General features: G+C 39.4%; 1 protein-coding gene across 1 annotated transcript; it reads right to left on the bottom strand.

Annotated features, from left to right (window-relative positions):
* Positions 1-8,717: 8,717 nt before the first annotated feature.
* On the bottom strand, positions 8,718-9,404 carry LOC310939969 (nanos homolog 1-like; the record flags this gene model as incomplete). The annotated part of the gene is made up of 1 exon (XM_083904863.1): positions 8,718-9,404. One exon carries the CDS (start codon positions 9,402-9,404, stop codon positions 8,718-8,720), a length of 687 nt encoding a protein of 228 aa, XP_083760989.1.
* Positions 9,405-12,942: the final 3,538 nt, after the last annotated feature.

The following is a 12,942-nucleotide window of genomic DNA, read 5'->3' as shown; positions in this document are numbered from 1 at the left end:
TAGCAGAACGTGTGTGTACGTCGTCGAACATATGGAACATATGGAGAGATCAGCAGGAGACATGGATGCAGTAAAGGGGGAAATGTCAGCAAAAAGCCAGATGATCATTAGTCTGCATGTTTTTCACAATCACTTCGAAAATATTACCTGTGATGTCAAGGTTTATTATTTCTACTACTCGTACAACATTTCCAGTGCTTTAGTCTTTAACGGCGGAGAGCTTCATTGGCATACAGCAAAACAACTCAAGAGCTTCATTGATTCCTCAAAACGTCATCAAGAAAGGAGCAGTCACCACAATGGTGGCCAATTATTAAAGACAAAAAATCCTGTTATCACACATAAAGAGTGTTCATTTAAATAGTTTCCAAATGTGTTGATGTAGATTGGGGTTGTAATGATAGCTATTCTCACCATCCTTTAACCAGTCAATTCTTTTCTTGATAAACTGATGAAGAACTCATTCAAAACCCTGGTGGAAAATCTTTCTTTGCTCTCCCACAGTCCTCAAAATGACAAATGTCCTGTTTTGTCTACAGAGCAAAGAAACCACTTAAGAACCAGAAATGATCCGTTTAAATTGATTATTATCATTCAATTACTGAACAATGAATCAATTATTTGTAAAATAAAAATCGCTGTCTTATAGAGCACAATACTCTTTTTTATTAGATTAATTTTCCTGTGTCACCGCTGCGACTTTTTGAAGCTGTCGGTTGATATTTCATTGTTTCCTCTGCAGGAATGTTTCCATACTAGGAAACATACAGAACACGCCACACATCATAAAGCCACTGTGATGATTCATAGAACCTTCAGCCATAGGTTACATACCGGAGAAAAAGCACAGTGTATGTTATGTAAGCACTGTGCATCCTGGGTGATGTTGTAAGTAGATTACATTAGGTCAGCGTCGTCCTTTATCTAAACAGTTTACTCTACGATGGCTTTAAGTAAAGCTGCTGAGCGCTTCAGCTGCAATCAATGAAGGATTTCCACTTCCACTTCAAAGTGACGCAAATGAAAAGTGACAGAAATGAAAGATTCAATTCAAGTTGCTTGTTTTTATTTGTGCTAAATTTTGCTGCCACATAGAAAGCAAACGCACGTTGAGCAGTTGGTTTTGTTAAGCTTTTTCAATTAAAACACACATGATTGAATCCAGATGTGTGGAGCGTCTTAAAGGTTAGGGTGGGAGATCATTTTCTTAAAATCCTCTTCATACTCTGATTATAACCAGTTCATGAATGCATTGTCACAAAAATTAAAAATGTCAGTCAGCTGTGGAACAAACAGGTCTCTAAAAACTGCATCCAATCATATTGAACGGCCCAAGCTAATTCATTGGATGGTGATGCATCAGTCACACTGTCGTCTGCCCTCCCTCATGCTCGTACCCCTCACCGTGCACTAAATGCTCAGCAATGTAATGACAGAAAAGTCACAAACTAAAGACAGTTTTAGGGAAAGCTCCTGCCACGAAAAAGTCTGTTGCAGAGCAAGCTTAGAGTGAACATCGGTGCTGCGTTTGAATGCTGGTGACGACTGAAAATGGACAGGAAGGTTCACTTTATGTCTGTGATCTTTTCAGAGGATTTATTGTTTTTGGCGTCATGTTGTCATTTGAACTTAAGTGTCCAAAAAAGTTACTGAAAAAGTAGTGAAACTACCTGTGCTCGCTCTGGAGGTGTGGTTTCAGTCTGAAGAAAGGGAATTGGACTTTTTGAAATCAAAACGTCACCTGCTCAAACTGTTTTTCCATGATCTCTTTATTGTCTCAGGACTCCTACTTAAGCAGAACACTGTTCCTAAGCTAAATCACATGCTCTGGTGGCATTCCGAAGCACTGCCAATAACTCAGAATTGAATCATCCACATGATGACGTTGGATGATGTGAGAATGACTGATTGATGGCTAAAGCATCACAATTTTGTCAGTGGAATGAAAAAAATTGACAAAAATGATTGAAATGGTTTTGCAGTGTTCACATGCTTCTTTGATATGATTAAGAGTACATTTCCCATCCTGGAAATCACTTTATTGATGCCTTGGGAAAAACAAGACCTAAAGTTTAATATAATTAGCTCCTACTGCAATATTACAATATTCTATCAAGACATTTAAGTATACTCTAATTCTATAGAATACATTTCATTTTGCAATGTGCTATTCTGCATAATGTGCTGTTTTTTTTTTTACTTTTGCCTTGATTGATTGGTACTTGAGAGTTAATATTCCTTTTTATAACATACATCTTATGCATAAATACTGGTCATGTAATGGTCAGCTGGTCGTCAGCTATTTCTGTTTCAACAGTTCAGTCTCATCACAGCCAGTGATGCCAACTGAACACGTGTTACAGTTGTTGTTTTTGGTCTAAACATGATGTGAAGGAGCCGTTGAATGAGGAGTCCTGAATAGGACTGTTGTCAGAACTCAATGGTTTCTTTACCAATGTCACTCCAGTCTTCTCCTTACAATTTAAATATTTATGACCGTGTTGCCTCTTAGGCACCTGTATTTTGCTCTTATTCACAGAGTAATATGTTACAGTTCTGTGTTTTCACACTGCAGTCTAGAGCCCTTTAAGCCCTCTGCTGGAAAACTGCACACTCATAATGAAATGACTCGATATCTCATAGCATCACAGCTTTTGCTTTCCATTTATAACAGTAACAAATGCTTTATTAGGAAAGAGCAGTATAATAAAATCACCTGAATTCTATGACACAAGGCAAGCAAACATCCAAATCAACCAACAACACGAAACGCTTTCACTGTGGCACCGTGCAGAGGAATCAATCATTGTGTGATCAAACCTCTACAGACCTGATTGAAGATAATGAGATGAGATGAGGCAAATCACTCGAAAATGTGGCTTCTCCATTCCCAGGTAGTGTGCATGTACGTGTGTGTGCGTGTGTGAGGGAGTGATGCAGGGCCTGGAGTCTCTGAAACAGCTGATAAGATTACTGTGCTGGGGCTGTGGTGAGGCTTTGCACTGCGGCTGCTGCCACCACCCTGCCTCTCACCTCAGCTGCGCTCTTCTTTTCTCTGTCCCACACTTGTGTTAGAGTCCCTGCAGTGTAACACCTCCCCCTGTAGGCTCAAGGCAGGACTTCATCCTCGGAACCTTTAGAGCAGGGTTTCTCACTCCTGGTCCTTCATGTTTTAGATGTTCCCCTGCTCAAACACACCCGATTGTAATGGTCAGCTCATCACTAAGCCCTGCTGAAGCCTGATAACGACCCATTTATTTGGCATCAGGCATGTAACTGACACACGGTGCCACTGTGGTCTTAGATTTAGTCAATCTGTTGCTGCCTTTATGCAAATATATACTAACTATAGTCTCTAAAATAACTATTTTTCTCTCGAAAATGGATCGCACAAGAATATGGTTGTTTTTTCTTATCGATAGTTGTAAATCTGTGAGTTTTGGCTGGACTCGTAAAGTAGTGTAGAATAAATCTAGCACAACCTCCTCTCCCTGCTGTCACACAGCTTTAGTGAGCTTTAGACTTCACTGTGCTCCCAGGCTGCACATAGTTTGTGTTTAGTGCACAGATGCAGAGTGTGTGTGAAGTGACAATGAACACACACACACACACACACACATACACATTTGTAGTGAGGAGAGCGCTCATAGACGTAATGAATTCCCCAGCCCAGGTATTTAGTGTCAGAAGAGACATTTTTGATTCCTCTCCACCCATAAAATATGAAATAAATGTTATATATAAACATATAAAAACTTAAGTTTGTTGCATTTGTGAAATTTAAGAACTACAAGAAAAGAAATCTGTTGATATTTCGAATTGACAAAGGAAAACACTGTAACCTAAACGTCATTCAGAAAGCCCTTTTAAGCCTAAATGTCCTCATATTCCCAAAATCTAAATACAAGAAAAGGCACACCTTTAGCTTTAGCCTTACAGAGGTGTAGAACCCTGGATGTTTCCTTTTCTCTGCAGAATAGAACATTGAGTTCTCACTCTGCAGCAGTGATCTCTCCTCTTGAAGGATGATGAAAACATTTCCCCCTAAACTGCAGATGGCGTCATCTTCTTTACCGTCTAGTTTGTTTAAAATGATCTACATATGACCTCTTCCTCTGCTCATCCAGCAGTGGCCATTGTATACCATAGGAAGGAAGCTGATTTATCTTCTCAGGCTGCTGTAACCATGTGACAGAACAAGTACAGAACATGCTTTTTCTATCGCTATGACGACCAAACAAGTCTTATTTTAAAGCAATTATACACGTAAACAAATGTACTTATGGGTAGTAAATGTATAAATACTATAGGAGAACGTTTACCAATAAGCATGAGCCTTTTATTTCCCACACATATTAAAAGTCCCAGTCACTGACTATCAGTTTTCACAGAAAAGCCAGGGAACGTCTAGGAGCTGTCTGTGGCTGCTCTGTGATGATCACACAGTGACAGCTCTTCCCTGCAGTAGTCTGTCAGTGTTGGCTCTCAGCCACCTGTGAGTCAGGTAGGGCAGGTGAGGACAACTTGGCAGTGATTCACTGTGGATGCTGTGGGATCTGAGAACACGCTGATCTCTGATCTGTATTCACTTACAACTCTAATTTGATGTCTTTATTTTGTCTGGTGTCGATGTTTTCGTGTATCTTATCAACATTAATAAGTACAAATACAGCACGTTCTGCTGTTTTCCAGCGAACAGAGTGATTCCGGCGTCTTCAGTTGTTAATGCTTTGAAATGATAGACCTTCACTCAGGTGATAAAGTGAACACCTGGGCAGGAACATTGATGCTGGCACATATCCAAGCACAACACAGACTACAACAGCACTGACAGCAAAGTACTTAACAGAGACAGAGAGAGGCCTCGTATCTGCAGGTTCACAGTGGGCCATGGTTTTTAAGCATAAATCTGTAGAGGAGCAGAAACTGCTTTGATCATCTTTGATAATAGCATTGAGGTCATGGCGTGTTAAAGCATTTTACGACTGTCTGACTGACTGACTGTCTGTCTGTCTGACTCTTTTATTATCACACCAGCTTTCATTTCTCTTTATGGTATTATGTTGACATACATGCAGCACAGTATAAATGTATATCACGACATTTAAATCCCTACATTTAAGCTTCTGACTTTTATGCCATCTATAATCTTGCTGTTTGCAGCGTGTACGTCACTGCTGTTTCCTGTCATCTGTTTGTTTCAACATGTTTGTCCATGTTGTACTTATCATATTCCACCTGTTCCTGGCTCTTTGCTGTCTTTTAGTTTTAGCCTTCAGTCCCAATACCACTGCACACGTACAAGTATATATTCTATATCTGTGTGTGCGTGCGTGCGTGCGTGCCAAATGTGGCCAAAAACGGTTACTACATTCAAATTCAAAATACCGAGGTCTTTTCTGGTTTTCTGACATAACTGGCAACCCGTGGTTGCCCGGCAGCTGAGACTCTACCCACTGCAATGATTGGTAGACGGCGGTAGGTGGCGCCACATGCCAAAACATGATTTGCAGTCTGCAAAATATTTTTTTTAATGCAAATATTTTGGCGGTACTGTTGTTGGTGAGTTCAGTTTGTTATATGAACATCATTCCTGAGTCTCTGTGACATATTAGGAGGATTTTATGGCCAGCTGCTTTAGATTTATTACATAATGCACCTTTAAATACATGTGTTTCAGTCTTTCATTCTTTTAGAGAGTTATATACACATATATATGGATATAGTACATACAGTATATTTTTAGGATGATGCAAACATGTTGCATTTGAGGAAGCACATATTAATCTAAATGTTCCAGTTCCCGCAGTGTCTTACTTGGCTTTTAGAATAAAGTAAGAGAAAAGTGTAAACTGTGGATAAAGCATCAGATCTTTTTCCTTTTCCAAAAATAAACACTTGTTTACTCACAGCTTCACCTTCACCTGGTGTCACATCCAGATTTAATTGTGTGTGCAGTAGGAGATAAGCTGCTGCTACTACAGCCAACTGTTACAGGAACACGAGGCCATTGACATCAGAGCAGAAGCACTCATCACTCACACGGGAAGTAAATCCATAAATCGTCCTTATCGTTCTAATACGACACACCTCTCTATCAAGGCGATTCACAGAATCATTTAATATTTTTCTCCTTTAATTATCAAAAACATCTACTTCTTTCTTTCAGTTTCAGCAAATGTTTATTTTACTTTGGGGATTCAAAATATTCCTGAATTCAATGTAACTGAAACTAATGCTATAATATGTTTAGTATTGATTGTTTGTATTGTGCTTTTATTGTATGAATGAAGTAGAATATAAGTAAATAAATTAATTAATTAATTGTATATTTATTGTAGAGCGGGATGAGGTCCAGCTAATGTTGCTGCAGTTCCCAGCAGCTGACAGTAGAGGTCAGTGAAACAGACTGTTTGTGCAGTAGTGGAGACAGTAGTGTCAGGCAGCACAGACAGACAGTCATCTCCTGAATGCAGTCCTGAAACTTTTGCTCTCTGGTGCTGCAATTCCACTCCGCAGTCACTAGGTGGCGCTGTCGTGGAAAAAATGAAGGGGACTTATTCTGCGGGCCTGAAACTGCTGCCTGCAGTTACATACTATTGTGTACTGCAGACACGGCCTTCTCAGTTGCATCCAGAGGCTTTTATATATTATACATTATATTATAGAGCAGGATGAGGTGGAGCTAATGTTGTTGCAGTTCCCAGCTGCTGCCAGTAGAGGTCAATTAAAGTCATTGATTGCCTATAGAATATAAATCATACAAATAATTGTTATGGTTTATTATAAAATTGCAATATTTACAAATAAACAACAAAAGTTAAAACACCAGTACAATCGTTTAAAAATGATTATAATATTTAAGAAAAAGTGCAGTTTGTGTCAAAGAACAATTCAAATAAAGACCAGAAACACAATATAATTCAAAGTAGTGGTTTTGTCAGTGATAAATTATAAAGATGTTTAATTATTATTGTTGTGCGTGAGCTTCTTATGCAGTTGTTGCTGATTTAGTTAAATGTAGTTATTTTTAAAACCAGTTTTCATGCAAAACTTTTGTGACTTTACTGAAAACATATTTACTTATTTTGTTTTGACAGTTTAATAAAATTGTAATGTAAAACAGTGAAGTTGTTCCCAGCATTTTACCAATGACAGGGTTGCAGAAGGAAGAATAATAGAGCTCATTATTTTTTAAACCTATACGTAATTTAAACTGTGATATACACTGAATTTTATATGATGATTAGTTTTTGCATAACTAAGCAGATGGTAGTTAAATAAATGCACACCTTTAGATTTTAGTGATGCTGTCATTGGAGGCTTTGAACACTTGGTGGCGTGTTTGCATTGCATGTAAAATCATACCAGTTTTTCAGGGTAACAGTGAACAGTGGAAGAAAATGCAAATGAGTTCTTTATTCAGAGGTTATTTACAGTGAATATATTTGCCAGTGATACATCGGGTAAAAATAAGTACATAAAACATTTGTATTGACAGATAAAGACTTTGGAATGTCAGGCTTGTCTTTGCTAAAACTTTATACATTTACAAGAACTGCAGTTACATATGAACCTAATGTTTTACATTCAGTTAAAATCTGCAAAGTACTAAACTCACATTGATAGACTAAAGAATATAAGACATCCAGCAAATATAAACATAGTGAAATGGCCTTTAGGGCGAAATACAAAAGTGAATTCCTTTGGTAGAAAATATTTCATCTCAAGAGAAAAAGAAAACAACAACAATGTGCTCCAGATTCTGCGTGGCCTGTCCCACTCTTTGCATCCACACAGCAAATGTTGTGTCACTGTCTCACATCAGCATCGCCGTGTTTTCATTTATGTTGGCATGAGAGAGAGAAGCTCAGAGCAGCTGTGCTGACAGGCACTCAAACACAGCATGAAAGTCGCATTCACTCGTCCATGTATACAGTAACTTTGGCTCTTTTTAAGTCCTCAGAGTGCTGTGGGGAAAGTGACCTTCATATGTAAACTATAATATAGTTTATTACAAGCATTATTCTCAATCCATTAATCTGGCCACTATTTTTCTCCATGAATGAGAAATGAGTGATGATTTTTCTCAAACCACAAACCAAAAATGATTCTGTTTGAAATAAACCAGAAAATATTCACATTTAAGAAGCTGTAAAAAAAAAAAAAAAAACACAGAATCACTCTACACCAAGTGTTCAGGGTGCTGTTTGGGCAACGAAATGATAAACTGTATGTTGTGCACAATGCGTTCAAATGTAAACTCTGATGAAAACATTAGAAATTAAGCAAAGTCACCCTTCAATATATGAGTAGTTGAATTAACTGCTTTTCCACTGTGGAATTAATCTGACAAATGAATGCATTTCAGGAGTTTAACAGTCAACTTGCTTTAAGTTTGGGTGAGTTTTAAAGCTCAAGCCTGAACAAGCTGCTCTTTCTGAGGATTTAGTCGTAGATCTGAGCAGATGAAGTCACAGCAGAACACTGCTGCTCACACAGGCTGGAGAATATCACACAGATATTATGGTATGTGGCCATTATTTGGGGGGCGGGCAATGTTTTCTTTTTAATCTTGCTCTCTCGTTCTCAGACTTGTCTTGTGCATGAATTGGGGCAACGTTTATGACGCACACTCGCGCACTCACACACACATACGTACACTCAGTCATTTCACACAGTGCAACTCAAACTCGATCCATGTGGTCTTTGTTGTGTTAGAAGATTTTCAGCCTCTTCCCGATGACCCTGCCCCCCCTCGCCCCCACTCTGTGGCTCGGCTGCTCCTTGGACAGCGGGCAGTACTTGATGGTGTGCGCATTGTCGCCGTTGGCGCTGCACAGCGGGCAGGTGTAGGCGCGCAGGATCGGGCACAGCACTCTGCCCTCCGCTGTCTTCAGGATGTGAGTGCCGTAGACTTCCTCCGGTGCGCCGTTATTCCGACAGAAGACGCACACCTTGGGCTCCGGTTTCGCTCTCTGAGTCTGTTTGCGCCGTCGCTCCATGGAGAGCAGGTCCATGCCCGCGAAGCTGCCTCTGTAGGAGGGAGAATCTCTGTCTCCCAGCGGTGAATCACTGCTCAGCTGCTCGTAGGGCTGCAGGAGCGAGATGCGCTCCTTGAGATCGTAGATGGAGATCGGCGGGGAGGCTGCGGCCGCGCAGCAGCAGTCCGAGTGCGCGTCGCTGTCCCTGCCGTGGCCAATTACGCACGAGCAATCCGGGGAATCGTCCTCCAAGCCCAGCGTCGCCTTCAGGGACTCTGTGATAGAGTTGGGGCTGAAGGGCGAACTGTGGATCTTGCTTTTGGCGACAAGTGTGGACAGGCCGAGGTAGTCGTTCCAAAAATTAAAAGTGTAATCATAGGGAGAGCGCGTGCCCAGGAAGCCGTGATCCAAAAATTCCATGGTGTCACAGCAGCGCAGTCTGATGATGGTGATGATGATGTTTGGAAGATGTGCTCGTCAGCATGAGGAACCTGTGGAGGTGATGTGATCTCTTCTGTCGCTGGGTCTAGAATGAGCATCACTCCACATGGAGACGCGGATATAAAACCCATAATAAAATAGGGGGCGTGGTTTGGTTCAGAGCAGAGCAGGGAGTTACTCAGCTGGGGAAACCTGACTATTACCACAAAATCACTCTCTGTTTGTCGTCTTTTTTGTCTCTTTTAAAGCTGAAATAGAGGATTTGTAGGCTCAAACCTGTGTTTAGATGTTCAGACCAGGCTCATTTATTATTATTCACACACAGTGGTCATACAGGAGGCTTTACAGAGCCCAGAAAATGACTAGTATCTAATGCAGGTTTTTGACTTGATGTTTAGAAATAGATGCTGAAAAAAGTAACATTTAAGTTAGTTGTCTTCATATTACTGCATATATTCTGTGATGCAAAATCAAAGCTGACTAAAATGAAGTTTGATTCCTCTGCTTTACACATTTCCAAACTGTGAATTAGGTGACATTAAAACTGAGGGTTCACTGTAATGTTGGCAGAATAATATTTATTATATACATTTATTTTATGCCTCACTGTGTTTCTCTCTTTTTTGCTGAAAAATGATGACCACCACACACTTACAGCACAAAGGAAACTTCATTATCCTGTATCCAAAACAATAGAAGAGAATATTGTTCACCTGCAATCCATCATGTTTTTGCTTATGATGACACAACACAACAAAAGTACCTTTGTTCTTAGCAACATGTTTCTACTGCTGCATCTGTTTAACAATGACTAACAGGAGCCACGAGGACACAGAGGTTGTTGGGTAGAATAAAGCAACAGCAGATGACTTTTTCACAGTCAGGAGTGAAGACACCTTGACCTTTTTTTTACTCTGCTTCAGCTCATGCTCCAGCTGGCACCGCCAGTTTTCTTACATCATGTGATCCAAGGCCAGATATTGGTGCAGGGATAAGCTCAGATAACCTTGGTTACCTCATCTGGGTAATTATCTCAGAGGCAACGACACACAAGATCTGTGTTCACAGACAGGAACCATGACTATATCTTCTGAACACAACAATCTGAAAATAGATTGTAGTTAGTGGCATGAAATAGTCAACCTGTTATAGAGGAACACAAGTTTAAACACTGGAAACACACATTAAACAAACATTAAGCACGCGTTACACACTGGAAACACAATCTCGAGATCTTTCTTTATGCTCACCCAGTTTTTAAAGATGGAAAACTAGCATTACCTAAATCACAATGTGGATATAAATTGTAATTTACAGCCATATCTATGAAACGATATCATTCTGAATTAGGAAGTGAATAAGAAAGAATCATTAAAACAAGCTTCTTAAATGTGAATATTTACTAGTTTATTGTAACAAAGAGATCATGTACAAGAAAATAATCTGTAGTTACAATCCTCATGGTTTTTATTTGACGACGTCAGATTTTATATTCTGCAAAGGAGTTTTTGGAATTTGGTGCAAACAACTCACAAATTGCTGATTTACGTAAAAACATCTCGTCTTTGTTCGGTTGATGTTAAATTTACGAGGTGTCGTGCATAAACACATTAATAACGGCAGCAGAAAAAGCTGCATTGTTTATTCGAGTCACTTAAGCACTTCCTTCCTGCTCTGATGAACCTATAGTGAGAGGCTGCCATGTTCTCCCTGCACCTGTTCTGCTTCCCCCGAGTCCACGGCTTTGTGCTCACAACCAGCTTTTTCCTCTGCTCCATTGTCTACAGCGAGAGCCGTTTAACTTCATTAATATGCATTAAAACAGAGTGTGCCACATGTGTTCATATGCATGTGTGTGTGTGTGTGTGTGTGTGTCACTCAAAGGCAGGCTGGAGAAAAAGAGCGTGATACCTGACCTGACTGCACAGGGTGGTGATGATGATGATGATAATGACTTCATCGCCATTTTTTCACACTTAAACTTTGGCTTTGTGTTACATTTTCAAACTGGAGATAAAATCCTGAGGTTTACATTAATTAACTAAATCAATATCAGTGGAGTTCATTAAAATGTGCTTAGAATTCAGCACTTCAGGACATGTAAAATCACAGTAGAATATTTAATTTTGTCACCTGGATTCAGTTTTATTTTTTATCCCAGTTTATCTTTTGTTTTTAGTGTTTATTTCTTGGTTTTGTATTTTGTATGTATTTGGTGTCACAAGGGAAAGAATCTGACTTTAGTCTCACAGAGAAAACAAATAAACCTTGGTCTTCTAAATCCAGAAAACAATCCTCTGAAAGAAAAGTTTCCTTTAAGTGTCGCTGGCATATATAGCATGGCAAAAATCATGTTCTGTGTGAGAATAAATTATCCTCATAAAACACCACATTGTCCATTCTCAAGGTCACCTCCAGCTCTGCGTGCACAAAGGAAATCATGAGAGAGCGTTTAAAAGATGAATGGCTGCCATATGACAATAGATAAATGACAAAGAGGTGATGTGACATGAAGCTCTGCTGCTGCTGCAGCGCTCAACGCAAACCAACAAAGAAACTATTGATAATGAAGAGGAAATACATTCACGTTTACATTCAGATCCAATCACTTAGAGGAAAACTGCAGCTGATCCTGTGCACGGGGGCGGGACTCGTCTTATAAACACACGCAGAGTTCAAAAAGTACATTTAAATAATATTACGACTAATAATAGTTAAAATTGATGAAACCCTTTTACTTACAGTGATAAATTACCCCCAATTTAATAAAGGAAAATGAGAGCAGAAGATAAAAATTAATCAAAGACACTTTTTTCATTAAAATGGAAAAGAAGCAAAAGTTAAAGTGTGTTTAAAGTTGTGCTGGAAGTCAGAACTAGGTGTGATATCTGCAAATACAACACTAGTGCTGTTAATGTCATGGAACACTTCCTTACACAGGAACGCCCAGTCCTAAGTACTAAGTACTTTGAAGTAATATTTGAGTAAAAGTACAAGTATGTGACCAGAAAATGACTTTGGTAGAAGTTAAAGTTTAAGTGCTTAACTGCTGAAGTTTTAGAAGTAAACGTATTTGTTCGAAAATCGAGTGACGGTGGCTCAGTGGTGGAGCTTGTCGTCTTTCAACTGGAAGGTTGTGGGTTAGATTCCGAGCTCTGCTCATCTATATATGACCTTGGGAGAGAAGACTTCACATCTTTGTTTTGCTCACACTCACCAGTGACGTTAACTTTTATATTCTTAAAGCATATTAACGTTTTTGCACTGATGAAATAGGTGATTTATAATCCAGCAGCAGAACTTTAAAATATATACATAACTAATTGGAATTGACTGTAAAAGACTAGAAATGGAGGCTCAGTCTCACAGCATCGTGCTGCTGCTGCTATTTACATTTCAACAATAATCAAATATGAACCCCACACAACCTCCACACCAGAGTCTCATGGGACTGAGTTGAGTTTTCAGTCAAAAGACAAAAAGGCTGTTGAGAAAAAGCATCAAACTCTCTCTTAAA

Source organism: Microchirus variegatus (genome assembly GCF_963457635.1).
Source record: "Microchirus variegatus genome assembly, chromosome: 2".
In the NCBI taxonomy this organism is placed as follows: Eukaryota; Metazoa; Chordata; class Actinopteri; order Pleuronectiformes; family Soleidae; genus Microchirus; species Microchirus variegatus.
The sequence above is the reverse complement of the archived record's forward strand: the minus strand, read 5'-3'. Positions and strand labels throughout refer to the sequence as shown.